Below are 22,940 nucleotides of genomic sequence, written 5' to 3'. Positions count from 1 at the left end.
GAGAATGTAATGGCTACGATTATTGTCTCCAACACAAAGACCATAATAGATATTTGCAACAATTCCATCTTGGATTGCAACGTGTAATCCTTTCGTGTAATCCTTTCATCCCGATCATAAAAAGTTGATTTCTAACTCATATGTTAATGTTTTATTAATAGTTAATTGTTATGCCTTACTAGTTACTAGTTGTCAAAAAGTAATTAATTAACTAAATTATTGAAGGATTATTGACCTAGAACTATTAAAGCGATCATTGTAATTGTGAGGTTGAAAGTTTAGTTATGTCTTTATAAAAAATAACTAAATTAGTATTTGATTAGATATGATATATGAATTTTGGGATTTGATATTTGCTACGATGAGAAAATCATATGCAAATGCAAACTAGAGTTAAAAACACTCTTAACAACATAGATAATTAAGTGAAAAAAATTACAACCTTAGTTACAAATTACAATCTTCATATACCCCTATCCCTCTCTCTATAAAAACGAAATTAATAACTAATGGCAATGTACAAGATGTATACATATACACTACCCTAGATCAAGATAGAGGTCCCCTCTCCAAATCAAAGAAATATAAATTCCCTAACTAACTAGTTGCAAGAAGTTGGTCCACCACAATTTCTACTAAATTTTTCTACAATTGGATGAACAACTAATATTTGGTTGATTTTAGTCTCAAAATCTGTTGTTTGTTAAATGGTTGTTGTATTTTCTAAGTTATATCGAGAAAAAAGAACTACGGTTGGAGTGTTAATGATCGTCCAATCGTCATCGAAAGATGCTTCGCTTCGACTTTATATAACTTTTCGATGTCTTCTGATACTCGCTTAGCATCCATGGATGAACCTGACAAGCCACGTCTAGTGAACCCTGCCGCATATAGCCCATGTTCACCTTTCCAACCTTGAGGAAATGGTTTTCGCGGCATACCATCTTTTTCAGAGAACATTTTGTTTTCCTAAAAACATAATATAAAATTTAGAATTTAAGCGTGTTTAATAGAAGTGTATAAACTTTAATTTTTATTTGTTGAATCAATGAAAAGAATATAAAGTACCTTTAGCCAAGAGGGAGTATTGCTTTTATACCCTGTTGCTAAAACGATTGCATCAAAATTCTCTACTCTTCCATTCACAAATTGTACACAACGATGTCCCACACTTTGAATATTTGGATGTATCTATACAATTTAAAATACAAATACAAATTAATTATAAGTTCCAAAAATGTATTAGCTAGCTAAGTTTAACTTAACAATCATAAGAAAGAACTATTGACATAATTAGTTAACAACACATGTTAAGTTAAAATAGAAATATTTCATAATATGGAGTTGTATATTATATTATCAAAAGTAATTTCAGGGAATGATTAATATAATTAGCAGTAATCAAGAAAGGAAAAGTCCAAAGTAGAGAAAGAAAAGCACAAAGATATGGGAACATGTTTAAAAAAATGAAAAGAACCAAAAGTAGCACTACAAACTCAATAGATACATATAGTAATATAGTAATACATCGTATCTTGTTACCTTAATGTCTCCACTTTTAATCTTGGCTAGGGTTCCTACATCCAACACCGGCGTTTTACCGGTCTTGCCTTTTAGCTCGAGGGGTCCCACTTGAGGTCGATCGAGCCCAAAACTAGCCGTGTTTCCAAAAATCAACCATGACATGATCAACAGAAAGCGATCAACGAGTCTTATGGGTAGCCACTTAAGTAACCACATGGACAACCCAAAAGTTGATCTTCCTAGCATCTCTCGGGGTAGGACATGTACCTATTATTTTCGATACACGATGCATTGTCAGTTTTAGTATTTGATTAAATTGAAAATTAGTAAAAAGAATGAAATAAAGTGGGATCGTTATGGGTGTGAGAGCACTTTTTGCTCTTGTGGAATAGTAGTCTCACTATCGTTGAGGGCCAAGGACACCATATGCTAAAGGAACCTTTACAGTAAAGAAACTTTCATGTAACTATAATTAATTTCCATTTTACCATATTTTTTAATATTCTCCCATATTGTTTAATGTTTTTTATAAATATAGTCTTATGTTATTTATTCGCATGCTTGTGAGTTCCAAGAAAGTGGCAATTTTACATATTTTTCTACTCATTACAAAATATTTGATATTATATTAAATAGTGTGTAAAACTTTAACTATTAGAGTGTGTGCTTGTGTGAGTGTACAAAAATAAAACTTATATATCATATAAAAACAACTTCATGATCTAAGACTCGTGACACGATTCTTGGTACATATATAAGCACCAAAATTAAAAATCAAGGTAGGTATATAGTGTAATTTTCAACAAAATAGTGCAAGATTGGTTCTACTAGTTAGTTAAAATAAATATACTATTAAAACTAGAAAGCTTACACTAAAGCACAAAAAGTTAATCCACAAAATCTATCTTATTTGGCCACATCAATCTTACTAATATTTTCTTTCCTTGGTCATTTGTTTGACCAAGATAATGGAAGTACTTGTCTAGAGTTACAATTAGTGGAAAAAAAAAATTTATTGAATAAACAAATTCAATATTTTTAACATAATAACTTAATTACTTCTCATGCAATTAACAACTTTCTAGATAAATTGAATTGGATTATCGCTCTCGGATTTATCGGTTATCGGTTTGCAAAGCAAATCAAATCAAATACTCATGTTAATCTAGATAGAAAACCTTCTAGATAAATATAGTGCCAACAAATACATAGTAACCTATTATTCATAATAATAACACTAATTAAGCTTTTTAAGGTTGTTCAAGACTTGCTACTCATAAGCTCAATGTATAAACACAATTAAATATTTAATGATCATGTAATTATTATACCTATAAGTTAAAGAGTAATTAATAAGAGATTAAGTATAAGATATAGTACTTACAGCATTTCTAACAACAAGAGAAGGATGAGCATTGTGATTACAAAGATCCAAAGAAACTTCCATTCCTGAATTTCCACAACCAACAACCAAAACTTTCTTCCCTTTAAAAACACATCCACTTGTATACTCAGATGTATGTTGTACCTCACCACAAAAGCTATCAATCCCTTTAATTTCGGGCACAACCGCCTCTGCATTCTCTCCGGTAGCTACCACTAACCATTTACAAACATACTCCATTTCCTCACCTTTTAACCCTACACTTTTCACTCTCCACATCCCTAAACTTTCATCATACTTTGCACTCTCAACTTCTTGCTCGAAATCCGGCTTAATCTCAAATCGCTTAGCGTAATTCTCTAAATACTCCAAAAACTGTTGTTTTGAAGGGTACATAGGGTACTCATTAGGAAAAGGCATCATAGGAAGTTCACAAAACTTTTTAGGTAAATGTAACCTTAACCTATCATATGTCCTATATTGCCATAAAGAAGCAATACAATTAGAACGTTCTAATATGATACTAGGGACACCTTTTTGTTTCAAACACGCAGCCACGGCTAGCCCAGAGGGACCCGCACCAACGATAACCGGTCCATGAACCCATCGAACAGAACATGATCCATTAGTTTCATGGTGGTTGTTGGTTAAGTGATGATGAGGATCATTAGCCATTTTTCCTTGTATTTCCCTTGAACAATTAGTCTGCATATTTATAAATTTGTGTGTGTTTGTGATAAGATAAAGAATCTGAAAGTGGATATTAATTAAATAAATATGGATTATGGATTAATACGAGTGGTGGATAATTGTTTAGATTCGAATAAAACGGTGACAGTCAAAACAAACGTGTTGTTTGAAGTGATTTATACATATGATAAAAAAACAGTTAGAGGCTGTTCCTGAATCATTGGGAGATGGTTTGTTTAAAACATGAGTTTGGATAAGAGATAAATGGATCGATCAGATTATCAGTTTTTGTAGGATTTGAAAAAACTGAGTGATAATAGGAGTGAAGATCGCCAATATTAACAACAAAAACATTAATGATTAATTATGATGAATAAATACTGCAAACATTTATTTATTCTTTTTGCTACAAGAGAGAGATATAAATATATAACAGACTGAGAAGAAATAAATTGGAGAAACTATATTTATGATATCAATGGCCAAGTGGTAGGGAGGAACTAATGGAAGTAGGGACATATATATAGTATTTATATGTCTTTCATAAAAGAGAAAAATAGTATAAGTTTTTCATTTATGGTAACCTAATTTAAATAAGGATTTTTAACTTCAAAGTGTTGTGTATTAGTGATAGCAAGTCACGGGTTTGATCCTCGTGAGTTGTTAAATATTTCTCTTTAGATTATTTGCGTCTCGAAAATCTTGAACGTCTTGCGTTCGGGACTCACCCGAAGGGTTTTACCATACGCAATGCCCGTATGAATTCGCCGTGAGGGTTTCTTTCTTAGGGTGGTAAAACTATAATGTTCGTTCAAACAAATGATCAGGTGGGTTGGTTCTAACATCGCGTTCGGACCCAACAGTGACTAACAATCGCCATTCAGAATAAATAAAATAAACAGAATTTTTCTAATGACAGCCCTTAACACGCTTTAATTTGTTATACATTTTGATGACCGTTATTAAGAAATTCCTTAGTAACTATCATGTACAATATTTTAAAGCGTGTTAACGACGGCTTTTAAGATTGTCTTTAGCAAAATTCTTTAAAAAATTGGAATCGAATCTTAATCTTGTACTATATTTAATAATGGTATAGGATTCACTTTAATTGAAACAATATCATTGTTAATTGTTATGTGAAAAATGTACCGTTGACACATATATGCTGTGATAGGGGAGTCATTTTGTAAGTCGTAACTAACGGTAGTGTAGACGTTTATACTTAGGATCTTAGGTCGCTTTCAATCTATCCTAGAGGCGGAATACACTAGAACAGGGTTAAACCGAGATATGGGTCATTTCGGGATTGAATAGATCAAACCTAGAGCCAAAACTAGATTAGATCGACACCTAGACGATATATTTCGGTGGTATATGGTGTTAGGGTTCTCTGGAGATGAAAACCTACGACTTAGGGTGAATGGGACGAGTAACCTCATCAAAGAAGTCTAAACCCGTATATATAGTGAACACAGACACACTCGGTCGAGTGTCTGTGTACACTCGGTCGTCTGACTGACACAGTCGGTCGAGTGTCTATACATACTCGGTCGACTGTGTGCAGTTTAACATATTGATCATTTAATAAATTAAGTACGCACAATTACAAATATAATCAATAGTCTCGAGTAAACATTATTACATAACCGAAATGTGTTAAACATAAAAGCAAATAACGGCTGGGGATTCATGCACCAACAAACTCCCCCTAAGACCTAGCCGTTACAATAAAGCATTCGGTTATCAATCCGTATAAGGATCTGTCACCCAGTTCTTCAGATAGCAAAATTTAACAACTCTGCAATACTGTTCAGCTTGCACACGATTCTCTGGGCGATACAGCATCCTGTTGTAGTAAAGGGTAAACATATCTTCTTCACAGCAGTTTCGCAACCAAACTGGATCTAGAACCCTTATACTATCATTTTCATCTCCTCCATCTTTGTCTAACACAATAACTGCTTCCTCCGAGCGTTCATCATAATACCACCAACGAAAACGAGGACTGAAGTGCTGCGGCATCTTCCTCAAAGGAACCTTCCGCATATATCTCACAGGTTGATATTTTACTATCTTCCTTCTGACCCCTGTTTTCTTGTTCGTTCTATAAGAGATCTTCGAAAACTGAGGACGAAAACCTATGAAATTAGGTGACTGATATGATTCTTATCTTACGAAACAAAATATCAGGAACTCCACAATAATCCAGATACAACATCTTAAGCCTGGCCACCTGCATAAACTCAAAATAAGGTAACGTTTTGAATTCATATGGAGATTTGATATAATCTACTCCATGTTCTTTCTTGATCGCATATATATCAAATTCTTTAATATAAATTCAGTCATTTGTGAAGTAGCCGGACTGAGACGATGGTGCAGACATTTGTGAAGCATTAGCTGATATGTATGCTGTCTATAGTGGAGCATAAGTACCAGAAGATGAAGCTAAAGTTGATGCAGCAGCAGCTACAGAACCAAGTCTCTTTCTCTTTGCTTCATCCTGAATGTCCTTCTCCATCAACTTCGAAGTAAAAGCTGTTAGTGTCAATGGACGACCTGATGAACTGTACATGTTTTGAATCTTTTCTATCTCATGATCTCACTTTTCTGGAAGACCATCTTTCAACACCCTTACTGCCTTTTCATCAGGCACCTCAATCCCATAATCTGCCATCTCTGCAACCAATAATCGATATCTCTCCAAAGTTTGTCCTAGAGATTCTGATGGAAGAGCTGCAAACACCCTCCACTCATCCTTCAAAACCTTACCCTTAGTCGCACGATAAGTAGCTGTACCTTCTGTTGCATATTGAAGAGCCAACCAGATAGTATACGAGGTTTTGTTTCGGTTCTTAAATTGCTGAAAAATCTCCTTTGACAAAGCTTGGGTTAGCTGAGCATAACATCTACACTCAAGATTGTACTCTTCACGCTCTGTGGGACTAAACTGTGAAGTTTCTTTGGGTTCACCATCTGCTCCGCATGGCCATACATACGGATTCTCAATACATTCCCAAAGTCTAGAGTCGACACCGTTTAAGTAAATAACAAACTTAACTTTCCAGTCCAAGAAGTTCTTAAGATTGTCAAGTCTAGGTACTTTATTTGAAGAACCAGATTCACTTTCATTCAGTAATAGTTTTTGTAGTCCAGGTGCAATTACTAACGCACGGTATTCATTCATCACTTGTTCGTTTGTGTCAGACATTTTAATTGATTGAGTATTAAGTTTAAGTTAATTATGAGCTGTTTGAAAGTCACACGATCGATTGTCCTTGACACACGGTCGATTGATTGAGATACACGGTCGGGTGTATGACTCACACGGTCGATTGTCTGACTAAATTTTAGCAGCACTTCGTTACAAGCTGAGCCTTGGGTATTACTAACTCACACAGTCGATTATCTATCTCCCACGGTCGGTTAACTATCTCACATGGTCGAGTGACTAGCTTAGACGGCCGACTGACTTTAGGAAACTGACACGGCTCTGGTAAAACTCACACGGTCTGTTGAAATACTCACACGGTCGATCTAAGGACTTAATCGGTCGGTTGTCACTACACACACGGCCGAGTGTGTTCTTGACAGTAGCAGGTCGACTATTAGGGTTTTCTAGACAAAAATCGATTTTGCAATCGATTATGGATGAAAAACACAAAACCAACACGTAGAAAATAATAGTGATGACTCTAGAAACATCTTTTGACAATAAAAATACCAACAATAACGTAGAAAAGCCGATTAATTGACTAAAAACCCAAAAACACCAAAAACACCAATTTTGACCCAAAAACGATTTGATCAAGCAAAAACCAGAGACTCCAGCTCTGATACCACTTTGTAGACGTTTATACTTAGGATCTTAGGTCGCTTGCAATATATCCTAGAGGCGAAATGCAATAGAACAGGGTTAAATCGAGATATGGGTCGTTTCGGGATCGAATAGATCAAACCTATAGCCAAAACTAGATTAGATCGACACCTAGACGATATATTTCGGTGGTATATGGTGTTAGAGTTCTCTGGAGATGAAAACTTATGACTTAGGGTGAACAGGACGAGTAACCTCATCAAAGAAGTCTAAACCCGTATATATAGTGAACACAGACACACTCGGTCGAGTGTCTGTGTACACTCGGTCGTCTGACTGACACAGTCGGTCGAGTGTCTATACACACTCGGTCGACTGTGTGCAGTTTAACATATTGATCATTTAATAAATTAAGTACGCACAATCACAAATATAATCAATAGTCTCGAGTAAACATTATTACATAACCGAAATGTGTTAAACATAAAATCAAATAACGGCTGGGGATTCATGCACCAACAGGTAGAACATCAGTGAATTTGGGTTTTAGAAAGTGATGTGATCTAATGTTTTTTTACCGTGAAATGTACTTAGTTTTTTGTCCCATAACTGATGTGGGACTTTGATTTGCACCCTTACAAACTTTTCCTCAAACCCAAAGTCCATCTAGGCCTCCCCTCCAACGATAGTCCGGATCCAACCTTTATCGTCGCCAACTCGGAACTCTCAACCTGGTGGGATGACAGGGAGATTTTGATACAAGGCTTCCAGGATCAACTCATCGTGCCAAGGTCCCCTTAAACGATAGCTGGGTCCACTCATCGTTGTGTTTAACCGAGGGTGCGCCACGTCGCTGCCTGCGATCGGGGTGCGCACATTGCACCGTCCATCACATCGAAGCTATAGCCTAGCTCTGATACCAGTTGTAAGGATCGATAACCCAAACACAATGTCCTGCAATAGAAGCTCAAGAGTCCATCCTTATTCTAAACCAATTGGTGATAGAATGACTTTCCCTTAGACTTATATACATGCATTTATTTTATCCCTAATCGATGTGGGACTTTGGTTTTCACCCTTACAGTTTACTCGCGCTATGGGTAGTTGAATTTTACAATTAACATATAACATTTCAAGAATGTTGGATCATTGGGTTAGAGCACTTGGCACCATGAAATGTATCTAGTTTACTCGCGCTATAGGTAGACGAATTTAACATTCAACTTCGTTTATGACATCTTCCTTCAACCTCTATTATATTTGTCAATATAGGTTAAGGGAAAGAACCTTATAAATTAATTTTAGGTTGACTCCCAAATCTAATTGGAAAAATGTTGGACTTATGATATGCCCGAATCGGACGGTTTATTTATGCGGTGTCGTTAGGTCGCAAGGTGTAGGTTCTAGCTTATCAATAGAGTTTTATATTTATATTTTGCTGGATCTAAATCTATTATTCCTTCCTATGGGTTAGTAATGGCAAATATGACCTAGGGTCGTTCCTTGAATGGTCGAATTTGAGACGAAGCTTATTCAGATAATTTGGTGATTAAGATGGGTTTGTACACAATTTAGTATCCAAGACTAGTGGCCTGGTACACCTTGTGTGGAGAGACGGGATCCTTTTGGTCCCAATAAATTAGCGACTGTTCGGAAAATCTAACAACCAAGTCCAACCGGTTTATTCTAGACACCACTTTATCCGAAATATCAAATTATGTAAAGGTAATAGTTGGGTTGATCTGATTTATAATTGTAGTTAAAATATTAAAGAAATATAATTAATATAAGCTAGCTAGCATGTAACAGCTAAGGACAGAGAAGACGTGGTTCACCATGATTTAAGATAATGTAGTGTCGGGATGATTGCGAGACACTCATTGGATATATATACCTTGGTGTAAACACTAGATTTTCTACTAATTGATTTCTCGATTAGCATGTCACAAGGAACTAGGCTATCATGATTCTGATCGGATGGACTATGCTCAACTCCCGACGCTTTATCCGGTTTAAGGATATAAGCTGCCCAACTTGGATGCAATGCATACCTTGGGCACACGAATAAAGTAGCATAGCCATATATAATATCCAACATTTCTTAACACCTTAGTGTATCACCCAAGTGAGTGGTTATGTTTGTGTTTCGAATTTCTTTCTGTCAATGGTTTGGTAAAATCTAAGGGTTTGTAGACAAATTAGAACCTCCGATAGTTCTTAGTCATCCTTAAAGATTTATAAGCTTAGTTTGTCCCATTTATGATCTAAACCAACCATTACTTAAATCTACCCTATAAATCCCTTAGTTATTCACCATGTACGACACTTATAGTGGTTCCATAGCTTCTAACATTGATCATACTCAAGTGGTCCTATAGTACATCAACACTGTACTCTACTGTTGCAACAGTATTTCCTCGAGTCTTATACTCTTGACCAATGTCTTGATCTAGTCCTACGGTAATTCCCCATGTACTTTATAGTATTTCCTGAGTTCAAACATTGATCAATGTATAAACACAGATAATTAGTTACCTTATAATTGTCGACTTTATAAAAGGTTTTAATCACGTTTATTGGTGAAAGGACGATAATAACGAGGTTTAATATCATAGACAGAAAGCGAGTACGAAACGATAATCATCCCTAACTAATATTATTAAATCATTTCAAACAATCAAGTAATTACTCACACATCATGGCAACAAGCATTTACAATATTAATAAATCACAAACATCAAACAAGAATATCATAATAAAATAATAAAAGAAAGGATAGATGTTACCGAATAATATCGGCAGAATAACACTTGTATTTCTTCATAATATCCACAATGTTGTAATGCTTGATAGTTTCTACTACTAACTACATACTAATCTCCCATTGATCACTAGAGAGCGAAAATAGAGAGATAATTAATTTCCTGATCTCTGTAGTTTTCTCTCTCTAGAATCTAAAGAGTGAAAGTAGAGAGAACTAATCTCCTACTGATCACTAGAGAATGACAATAGAGAGATATTTTAGAGAGAGAAGTGAAGAAGGTGTGTGTAAAAATAGATGACAAATGCCCTTTATGTAGTGACCCGAACTTTTCCATGATTATATATTAAATGAAAACTATATTTACATGATTAAATGTTTCCAACATATTAAGCAATCAAACTTGTTAAGACTTGATTAATTGAAATAGGTTTCATGTAGACAATTGACCATCCAAGTTGACCGGCGATTCACGAACGTTAAAACTTGTAAAAACTATATATATATATATATATATATATATATATATATATATATATATATATATATATATATATATATATATATATATATATATATATATATATATATATATATATATATAGTTAACATGATATTATGATAAGTAAGTATCTCACTAGGTATATTAACAATGAGTTATATACATAAAAATGAGACTACTAAGTTAAGAAACTCGAAACGATATATATAATGATTATCGTTATAACAACGTTTTACTAAATACATATGTATCATATTAAGATATTGTTACACTATATTTAACAAGATAAAATGATAATTATATATATATATCATTAAGTATGTTAACAATGAACTACATATGTAAAACAAAACTACTAAAGAATTTCGAAACGAGGCATGTATGTAACGATTATCGTTGTAACGACATTTTAATGTATATATATCATATTAAGATATATTCATACATCATAATATCATGATAATATAATAATTTAACATCTCATTAGATATAATAAACAATGGGTTAACAACATTAAATGAGATCGTTAACTTAAAGGTTTCAAAACAACACTTACATGTAACGACTAACGATGACTTAACGACTCAGTTAAAATGTATATACATGTAGTATATTAAGATGTATTAGTACACTTTTGAAAGACTTCAAGACACATATCAAAACACTCATACTTATCAAAGTTGGTCACAATTACATTCTCATTCGTTTTCATCAACAATTTTACTCGTATCCATCTGTATTCATATTCGTACAATATCCAGCTCCTAGATTTATTTACTATTGGTATATACACACTCAATAATCAGATCTTAGCAGCCCTAAATGACTCATCATCCATTATAGAAACATGTAGAGATTAACCATTGTCATTTACCATGAATTATTAAGCTAAATAACAAAACTAGAAAGCCTTTGTTGACTAACCATAAAAAACGTGTATATGCATGGATATATACATCCATTTCATGCTAGTGTACTCCATCATTTTACTCTCAAAACACACACACTACTACCTCTCTCAACCTTCATCATATTCAGCAAGTTTTAATCTCATAATCAAAGCTTAGATCACCATAAAAAGAATCAATCAAGAACACTTCAAGAAACCTTTCAAGTTGCAAGATTAATTTCAATCTTTCTAATCCATTTCAAGTGATCATCCAACCTCAAAAATCTTTCTTACTTACAGTAGTATATCTTTCTAATTCAAGGTAATACTCATATTCAAACTTTGATTCAATTTCTATAACTATAACTATCTTAATTCGAGTAGTAATCTTACTTAAACTTGTTTTCGTGTCATGATTCTACTTCAAGAACTTTCAAGCCATCCAAGATCCTTTGAAGCTAGATCATTTTTTTGTCACTTCCAGTAGGTTTACCTACTAAACTTGAGGTAGTAATAATGTTCATAACATCATTCGATTCATATATATATAACTATTTGTTTCGAAGATTTAAACTTGTAATTACTAGAACATAGTATAGTTAATTCTAAACTTGTTCGCAAACAAAGTTAATCCTTCTAACTTAACTTTTAAAATCAATTAAACACATATTCTATATCTATATGATATTCTAACTTAATGATTTAAAACTTGGAAACACGAAGAACACCGTAAAATCGGACATACGCCGTCGTAGTGAAACCGGAGGCTGTTTTGGGTTAGATAATTAAAAACTATGATAAACTTTGATTTAAAAGTCGTTCTTCTGGGAAAATGATTTTTCTTATGAACATGAAACTATATTCAAAAATCATGGTTAAACTCAAAGTGGAAATATGTTTTTCAAAATGGTCATCAAGACGTCGTTTTTTTGACTGAAATGACTACCTCTATAAAAACGACTTGCAACCTGTAATTCTGACTATAAACCTATACTTTTTATGTTTAGTTTCATAAAGTACAGTTCAATATGAAACCATAACAAGTTGATTCACTCAAAACGGATTTAAAACGAAGAAGTTATGGGTAAAACAAAATTGAAAAATTTTACTTGTTGTAGCTACGTAAATTTTATAACAAATCCATACTAACCATAACTTAACTAAATTATATTGTACTATACATGTCTTGATAGACCATAGACACGTATACAATGTTTTGACATATCATATCGACGTCATCTATATATATTATTTGGAACAACCATAGATACTCTATATGCGGTAATGATCGAGTTAGCTATACAGGGTTGAGGTTGATTCCAAAATAATATATATACATTGAGTTGTGATCGAGTCTGAGACTTGTATGCACTGGGTAGTGGATTGATTCGAGAAATTATGTTGATTTATTTCTGTACTACTAACTGTGGACAATTAATTGTGAACTACTAACGTTGGAGTGCTAACTTAACAACTTAAATCGTTAAAAACGTAAATAAAATATGTTGTGAATATATTTCGATCATACTTTAATATATATGTATATATTTGTTATATGTTCGTGAATCGACCCGTGGCCAAGTCTTATTTTTCGACGAAGTGAAAATCTGTAAAAGTGAGTTATAGTCCCACTTTTGAAATATATTATTTTTGGGATGAGAATACATGCAGTTTTATAAATGTTTTACAAAATAGACACAAGTAATCAAAATTACATTCTTTGTTGAATTATCGAACCGAATATGCCCCTTTTTAGCTTGGTAGCCTAAGAATTGGTGTTTATGATAATTGCCACAAATTGACGTGAATCCTAAAGATAGATATATTTTGCCCAACAAGCCTCATCCGAATTACGGATGCTTTACTACCTCGATTTATCATGTCCGATGAGAGTCCCGGAATGATGGGATATTCTTTTTGCATCCTGTTAAGGTCGGTTACCAGGTGTTCATCATATGAATGATTTTTATGCAGATTGCATGTTGTTTATGAGAAATGGAAATATGAAATCTTGTGGTCTATTATTATGTTTTGATAAATATATAGGTTAAACCTATAACTCACCAACATTTTTGTTGACGTTTAAAGTATGTTTATCTCAGGTGATTATTAAGAGCTTTCGCTGTTGCATGCTAAATAAAGACAAGATTGGAGTCTGCATGATTGTATAATATTATTTTAAAACTGCATTCGAAGACTTAAGTTGATGTGTAATATTATTGTAAATCATTATGTAATGGTCGGGTGAAAACGCTATATTTTAGATTATCATTATTTGATAATCGTCATAATGTTTTTAAACCTTTATCGATAAAATAAAGGTTATGGTTTGTTTTAAAAATCGAATGCAGTCTTTGAAAAACGTCTCATATAGATGTCAAAACCTCGCAACGAAATCAATTAATATGAAACGTTTATAATCAATATGAACGGGACATTTTACATTAAATAGACTTGGTTTTTGCTGGTATACGGCTGGCAGGCCGTATGGCAAGCCGTATGGCCAGGCCGTTTGCCAAGGCAAGACGTTTTTTTGGGTCGTTTGCTGACAGGCTGTTTTTGATGTTGGCAGGCCGTATGGCACCCTGGCAGGCCGTATGGCAAGCCATATGGCAAGCCATATGGCAAGCCATTTGGCTTGGATCGTTTTGCTCATTCCGGGGATCGTAACTTGGTTTCCGGGGTCGTAACTTGTCTTTCACCGTTTTCGCTCTAGAATCTTCGTTTTAGCTCCGTTTTACTTGATTCTTTTTGCATCGCCTTTGTAATTACTAAATCTACCAGATTAACTGACAAAGTGATTATTTTTCCAACAAAGTTTTGAACTTTATTATTTTTGGGCCTTAATATCGAGGTAAAAATGTGACTTTTTAGCCGATATCAAGTTAATTACTTTGATTATGCTTACATAATGTTATTTTTTCTTTTTGGAATTGTAACAAATAATCCTATCACTCGATTCAAATTTAAAACCTCAAAATTAATGATTTACTCAGTTACCGCTAAACAATGTGATCACAACGGCTAAATTGCAATTTTATATGCTCAAAACAATTAATAGTGGAATCAAGTACTTCCACCCCTAACCACGTAGGCTTGATTGAGTAGCCACCTAATTACCAAATTAAGCACACCACCCGATTTTTATTCCTGACTATGTCAAATCGTTCAAAAAGGAAGTGCGACAAGAGGGTACGCATAATGCGCAGTTTACCCGGTATCAGGTCTCACGCTCGGGAGTTTGATTACCCGAGGTTTACTCTCTATGGAGGAGTCAATATGCTCGTTCATAGGGGGTTTTTTTTCGGTAATCCCCAAAAAAAATACTTCCACCCCCTTTGAGGAGTCATAGAGGAAATATGGCTTACGAATAACTTATGGATCTCAATCTGACTGGTTAGGCTAAGTTGTATAATCAGTGTAAACTGACCATGCTTTGTGTGGATGTGAATTACACTTACATGTGTCAGATTGTCTTTTAATTGAATGCTTCAATACTAAATGTTGAACCGTTTATCATTTATATGTGTATTACTGACATGTAAATGACAAATGATGTGAAACCATTTAACAATATGTGATGAACAGTTCAAAATAGAAATATTATCTTGTCCATTCAATACCTTAGTTTTCTTTAATATTCCTTTTTAATCATATTTAAAACAATATCTTAAACACTAATAAGATAATTATAACCTTTTATTTATTTATTTAAACGATTAAATACAATAACTTTATATCATTCATAAAGTTTATTCAAAATAATTATTAAACAAGTTATTATTGTTCAGAACTAAGTTCAGTCAGAACATTTGAATCATTCTGATTTTGAATCGGTGAAGAATCATTCTGTTTATTAATGCAGCCCTTACTCAACAAGGTCAGTTAACGATAAACGGTTGATAAATGTCAGTAACGACTTTTGTATTCTTTAAATTAGTTTTTGAACAATCATTGTCAATGATTTCTTGATATCTGGATTGTTCATATTATAGAAATTGTATTTTCTAACTTTGAAAGCATCTAAAAAAGTACTCCGTATTAGAGTATAGATTAAGATTATGACCTAAGTTTGTTTGTGGGCTAAGGGACATAGACAATGGCGGATCTAGGTTTCGTAGTCACGAGTGTCACTAGTTAAAAGTTCATAAAAAATTACAATATCCAGTGATATCACTAGTAAAAAACTCTGAAAATTTCTCACTGCATCGCGTATTTCAATGATAGCTCGTGCTATCACGGGAGACAATATATATCCACCCTTGGACATAGAGTTACTCTCTGATAACATTTGAGTATACTTTTATGTCAGAATAGCATAATATATTCTAATTTTATTTCAAAGTCTCTTTGAATTATGTTTTTGTGACAAAAAAAAACATCTTTGTTTTTTTTAGAACGGTAACTCATACATCAAAAACTTATTAATCAATCAATATACTCATGACACAACTTAAACTCTCAACTTTTTTGATTTAAAGACTCCTTAAATACTTTACCATGTATTGTATAGTATATTCCCTTCGTTAAAAACATTATCATCTTTGATCTCACCCCAAAGTAAAGTTCATATATACATAATATATGTTTAAATATTACTCTGAAAATCAACTATATACATTATTGAGACAATCACAAAGTAAAGTTCATTTTTGATCCCCACTTATTTCGTCGACTCTATTTACTTATTATATCCTTTATATTTGGTATTTTTTTTCATTATATGCAATTATTACTACTCCATAATTATTAGTTACATACCAAGTTGTCAAAATATACATTATCATCTAGACAAAAATGTATCCAAATTATCAGACAATAAATATCAACAAGTACGAACGCACTTCAACGCGAATGATATTCGTTGGTTTAAAAGTAAGGGGATGACTATGTGAAAACTCTTTACAAATGTAGGCGCAGCTCATTCTTGTCTAGAATTTACACCTCTTGCCATAATGATATCATAGGTCTTTCACGAAACATATGTTAGTCATTTGGCTAGTGTAGATATATAGTGTATTTCACATAAATTATTAATACCCTCTATGTGAAATACCACTACCGAATACCTTCTATACGAAATCTATTTTAGTCAATGACTAACCCAATCGCAAGAGGTGTATTTCGTGAAATCTATATAGAGAGTATTACACTAGCCCGCCACATAGAGGATACTAGGTGTATTTCACTGAAATTCGACTCTTTCTTAGGAGGAGGAGGGGAGGGATTTGGTGGGTATGCGTAGGAAACAAAGGATTTGAGTGTCCTTACATATTTACATCCTTTCCGAATCAACAAGTATATAATTAACAAAAATGAGACTGTAGAGGGGCTATTGTTATCAAGTCAACATACTTAAAAACAAATTTGGAAGAAAAATCATAAGGTACGCCAAAGCTGTAAGCCCAATAAGTACATGGTAGAAATTTACCTTGCTGAAAGTTGAAACCCAAATAAACTAACAAACTTTTAAATTTAAAAAATATATATAACTCTCGCTTCGTGCAGGGGTTCGGTTTTCAATGTATTTTATTGCGTTTAGTTTGTAAAATTATTTAGTGGCTAAAGAATGATGTCGTTAAAGCGCAACTCGAGTCGAACTAAAACGTATAACCCGTGAAAGATTTAAATGTTATTTTAAATTAACAATATATGTTCATCTTCGCGTTTAGCTATGTAATTATCGACTTTTAAAAATTTAACTTAAAATCAACGTATATGAAAAGTACCCCAAATATTTAGCGTTTTTTAAAAAGCATCCGTTTTGCGTATAGTTAGTGACATTGTGTTCCTAAAATTATTTCGAGTTTAACGATGGTGTCGGAAAAATTTAACTCATTGCGAGCGAGAAGATATGACCCGTTGAATATTTGAGTGGAGTTTATTTAAGATTTTTTTTATGAAAATGGTTATTTGACACTTTACCCCCTGTTTGGGGGATCGATTTGAATATTTGAAAAAAGTGTGAGGGTCTTTGTTGGTGTAGTTAAATTTAATTAGAATTAAAAGAAAAAGGTGAAATGACAAAAATGCCCCTAGTTACTATTCACCATTTTTGTCTAGACGAAAATGCCCCTAGTTATTATTCACCATTTTTGTCTATTAGATAATACTAGTTGTTGAACCCTCGCTTCGGGCCGAGGGTTCGGTTTTCAATGTATTTTATTGCGTTTAGTTTGTAAAATTATTTCATGGCTAAAGAATGATGTCGTTGAAGCGCAACTCGAGTCGAACTAAAAGGTATAACCCGTGAAAGATTTAAATGTTATTTTAAATTAACAATAAATGTCCATCTCCGCATTTAGCTATGTAACTATCGAATTTTAAAAATTTAACGCAAAATCAACGTGTATGAAAAGTACTCCAATTTTTTAGCGTTTTTTAAAAAGCGTCCGTTTTACGAATAGTTAGTGACATTGTGTTCCTAAAATTATTTCGAGTTTAACGAAGGTGTCGGAAAAATTTAACTCGTTGCGAGCGAGAAGATATGACCCGTTAAATATTTGGGTGAAGTTTATTTAAGATTTTTTATGAAAATGGTTATTTGACACTTTACCCCCTGTTTAGGAGGTCGATTTGAATATTTGAAAAAAGTGTGGGGTCTCTGTTGGTGTAGTGAAATTTAATTAGAGTTTAAAAAAAAGTAAAATTACGAAAATGTCCTTAGTTACTATTTACCATTTTTGTCTATTAAATAATATAGTATATAGTATAGTAATAGTAATATATAATAAATATAAGTTGACATGGATATACTCATAAAAAATTATTAAAAATATATAGAATAGACAAAATTAAAAATATGAATTGACAGGTAGAAACAAAGGGTTCAAATTCAACTATTAGCAAAAAAACATTGCCATAGCCTTATGATCTCATCTGCCAAATCCTAATAACAGTGAGATTACAACTTTTAAAATAATTAAATTAATACTTATTGTTAGAAAGTTTAAACTCGACAACCACTATTCCTACATATGACTATAATTTAACATACGAAATCTAAGACAATTATTAATTTCTAATCCTGGCATCATTTTAATTTGATTTTGGGGATTTCGCAAAAACAAAACATTTCTCATTTTTGGTCGTCATTATAGCATCCACACCTTCTGATCATCCGATCTTTAATGACTCGTAATTTTTTTTTTATATCATAACCTGTAATTAGTACGTGTATGAAAAAGAAAAATTATATTGAATAATGGGGTATCAAATAGGGATATTTTAATAAATTTTCAACATAATTAAATACGTTTTGATATGCAGGCTTACATTAACAAAATCTATATTAAAATGAACAACAATATTTTATATATTTAAGCTATTAGAATCTTTTGAAGTAGTCGTTTGTTCAACCCCTTTAGTTAAAATTATCAAATAATAAGTTGGGTTGTTTAGATTGATGTTGGCTTTTTTAATGGAGTTGGCCTGGTGTGAATATGAATTAAAGGGAAGATTAGATTGAAGTGTAGATTTGAAATCAACATTTTATTTAATATAGTCCTAACTAATACTCGATTTTTTTTTTATTTTTTATTTTAATATAAGATTTAATTTAATTTAATTTAATTTAAACATTCATAACAACTACTTCTTTTCAATTAATGATACTCGCGTAGATGATCCAATATCTACTGATTGGATAAATACTTGTCACTAACTATAACTTAGGAAAATATATTAAGTGGAGCCAGAATTATATATAATTGAGATTACATTCAATATAATTACTTGTCACTAACTATAACTTAGGAAAATATATTAAGTGGAGCTGGAGTTATAATTGGGATTACATTCAATGTACATGAACATGATTACATTAAAAAGGCACCATTTTAGTTTTTGTTATAAACAATTTCGGTAGTTGCCTTCAGAGTAAATGTGTGATCAACGTTCACTCATAGGTTGGAAACATTTTGGACAAAGCAGGTCTTTTGTTCAATCTATTTTAGTCATTGGGCTAGTGTGGCCCCGTTCCGCCTTATCGACGTAAGTAAACTTTGAAAAGAGGCTTAGGTCGATTTTACATGCAGACTAATTAAGATCCAAATCAGGATGGAAAGAACCTAAATCGCACGCTAAGGTTCTTATATAATCACTTAGTGATTAGTGAAGTGATCAAGCGATGAGAATTTGAAGATATGTTTGGAATCAACCATCATTTTATGAAAGCAATGACAATGAAAACATTTATTTCTTTTCTAGTAATATTTTTCCTATATATGATATGTTTATGTTATTATTCTCCCTAATATAACACCACAACGTAGACTATATAAAAATATATATAATTAAATAAAGACATAATTACATCAACAGTTCCTATGGTTTGCACAAATTTTGCGTTTCAGTCCATGTACTGTATTTCTTGCTCTGGCAGTCACGTTATGGTTTGAACATTCTGGACGTACAGTCCCTGAGACTGACAAACGTTAGAAATATCCGTTAAATCGAATATGAGTGATGCACATGAGGGTAATGATGTCTTTTCTAGTCATTTTACTCATCCCTTTACACCTTCTACCTTTATCAAATCATTAACACCTCCATCTTCTTCATAAACCTTAACTTGTTTATTCACCCAAAAACAGAATTTCTACTAAAAATTTTAAACCTTACCTTTCATCATTTTCTTTAATCTTCAATCCTTTTGTTCAGGAACTCATTCCCTTTTCAACCACTGAAATGAATAGTCCTCATCTTAATTCCCCTGTATTTCTATATTATTACACTACAACAAATTAAAACATCAAAATTAAACCTATCTTCATCCACATTCACCAAACCATCAAAATTCAATTTTCATAAAAATTTCGTCCGATTTCATCACTGAGAAAGCAAGATAATGGCACACATTTGCTAAAGCAAGGTAACCGAGAGATTCATCTAACTGACAAAAAAACAATCGCGTACTCGCATTTTGATATTCTGAACTCTACTTACACCTTTCCGTATTGATTTGACGAAGCAAGAATACCAGCGCTTAAGCACCGCCATAAATAAACCACCACATAGCCAGATATAGTTTAGTCATTGAAGGTGGTATATGAATTTAGGTCAAACAGATTCACAGGCAACCTGTAACGGAACTTTTTTTTTCATTAACTTTTCCGTTAATTCTTTAACGATCATTAATTGACTTTTGTGTCATAAGTGAACTAGATAACATTTATATGTTATATTTATTTATAAATATTGTTCGTAATAATTTCTTGCTAACTTTTATAATAAGGATTTATATTCTTTATTACACGATGTAACATAACGATCGTTAACTGACTTTCAAGTCACTTTTTAAGAAAATAACATTTCTATGTTATTATTTGATAATAATATTATTTGTAATATTTATTGAAGCTTATAATTATAATAAGAATCTCTACTCTTAATTTGTACATATTAAATCTGATGACCATTAGAGACCATTAACGTTTTAGCGTTTTCGAGACCGATAACTAGTAGGCTTTTATATGTACGTGACCAAACTAAAAAAAGAATAAATTTTCGGGCCCGTGTCCCCTTGATGGTCGATAAGAATCCCCAGGGGGTGTTGTGTCGATTTGTGAAACTTGTATAGTGATAAGGAAACCTAGGTCTTATCCCAAAACACACTACATTTGTTATTCTTTCTCCCTTCCCTCTATCTGTCGATTACCCCACGACACACCACCACCATCAACCACTTTTCAAGCGCCAAAACACCATCAAATAATTGCTTGATGCCTTGATCATCCAATTGTTTATTTATTCGCGATCTACACACAAAGCACCACACGATTCACCGTATGATTTCTCGCTTTCGGTATAATCCTAAACCCTATATTTTTAGTAATTTTGATTTTGATAATGTTTCATGGTGTAATCATGTCTAGTGCTCGAGCCTTGATTTGTATGCATGTTTGTGTGTCACGCTTTTTAGTGTTTTGTAATTTTTTGATTATTTTCGAATTTGATATTGATAATTTTGACATGTACATGCTAGCAACTGATTATGATATATTTATAAATGAATTTATCTCATAAAATAGTTAATTTTTCATATTGATATTGCGTGATTCTGATTACCGGATCAAAAGATATGACTGAATAGATTTTAGTACAAAATGTGTATTTGATATTGCTATTCTGGAAAAGTATGATTTAGAAATAGGTCATGAGATGATTTTATAATTGAATTATTTTTGAAAATTAGTTAATTTTTTATGAGGGATATGTTGCGTTTTGATAAACGTTTGTTGACTTATGATTGAAACAAAAAGGGTAATTTTCCTACGCGTATAGATTGACCTTTGCTCATAAAATTCGTGATTGTAAAAAATTGGAATGGAGATAAGACCTCATATATTTACTGATGATGTGGGACATGTATAGGAAGAATCTACAACTTGTTTCAACATGTTTTGAGTTGTTATGTGTTAGATATGATGGTTGCAAAAACGTGTTTCTGGTTTGCTGTCAAAACTGCTAGGTCTGACTTTCAAGAATAAACTGCACCAATTGGCAAAACCAAAAGTTTTCAAAACTTTATAGGTGATAGTTTGACTTGTTTTCTAAATTCTCCAACTTGAATGAATGTGTTTTGAGTTTCTATGACATGCATATGACCGTTTTGCTTTAACTGCGCATGTTGAAAATGCCATTGGGTAAATTGGCAATATCTTGAGTTCTATAAATGATTTGGCAACATGTTATGACTTTTTAGAAAATTAATTATATGATACATTGATCTTGATATTTTCAAAATGCTATGTTTCTTATGTTGAGAGATATGACTAGCTGTTTGCATGTTGACACGTTGTGCTTAATGAGAAATCGGTGAAACTTTGAATAATGCAATATGGAGGACAAAACCTTGTTAGTTAACTATTGTTGAACGTTTTCCTTCTATGTTTGACTTATATGGTTGACTTTTGGAGAGTGTTGGCTTTAGTTGACTTTTGGGTTGACTTTTGTTGAATTTTTCGTGTCGGTCTCGAGCATTAGGAATGTGATTATACTATGATCCGACCTAGTCTGTTAGACACTATTTGATCAATTTATGCATAGTTATGTTGTTACATCTGATTGTTGTTATTACTTTGACGCTCACTGTTATCGAGATCTTTTTTTTCGTGCACTCAAGGTGAGTTATAGACTTAAAGTCCCAGTTTAAGCTTTACATTTTGGGATGAGAATGCATACGCTTTTCTTTTATGTAATAGACACAAGTATTGAAATTTTATTCTACACTGAGTTTGATTCAGAAATCTCTTAGCTTTGGTAACTAGTAAGTGCTCGTTTTTGAACTAGCGGGCGCGAATGCATATATATGTATCCATAGGTTTTGACAAACCCCGTTCGGTTTGGTTGGGCCAACATTTAACGAAC

At 32.8% G+C, this 22,940-nt stretch overlaps 1 protein-coding gene across 1 annotated transcript; it reads right to left on the bottom strand.

Moving 5' to 3' along the window:
- Positions 1-531: 531 nt before the first annotated feature.
- LOC139846942 (indole-3-pyruvate monooxygenase YUCCA6-like) lies at positions 532-3,764 on the bottom strand. Its single transcript, XM_071836520.1, has 4 exons — positions 2,909-3,764; positions 1,543-1,791; positions 1,069-1,191; positions 532-969 (listed from the first exon to the last, which is right to left on the bottom strand). The coding sequence occupies exons 1-4, from the start codon at positions 3,617-3,619 to the stop codon at positions 748-750; spliced, it is 1,305 nt and encodes a 434-aa protein (XP_071692621.1). The 5' UTR covers positions 3,620-3,764; the 3' UTR covers positions 532-747.
- Positions 3,765-22,940: the final 19,176 nt, after the last annotated feature.

Source organism: Rutidosis leptorrhynchoides, chromosome 5 (genome assembly GCF_046630445.1).
Source record: "Rutidosis leptorrhynchoides isolate AG116_Rl617_1_P2 chromosome 5, CSIRO_AGI_Rlap_v1, whole genome shotgun sequence".
Lineage (NCBI taxonomy): Eukaryota > Viridiplantae > Streptophyta > Magnoliopsida > Asterales > Asteraceae > Rutidosis > Rutidosis leptorrhynchoides.
This window is presented reverse-complemented; position numbering and strand designations above follow the sequence as displayed.

Coding starts and splice junctions, on each gene's coding strand:
- LOC139846942 (XM_071836520.1), bottom strand. CDS start 3,619: ATGCAGACTAATTGTTCAAGGGAAATACAAGGAAAAATGGCTAATGAT. Junction 1,192..1,542: donor TTAAAAGTGGAGACATTAAG/GTAACAAGATAC, acceptor TAAATTGTATAG/ATACATCCAAATATTCAAAG. Junction 970..1,068: donor ATACTCCCTCTTGGCTAAAG/GTACTTTATATT, acceptor TTATGTTTTTAG/GAAAACAAAATGTTCTCTGA.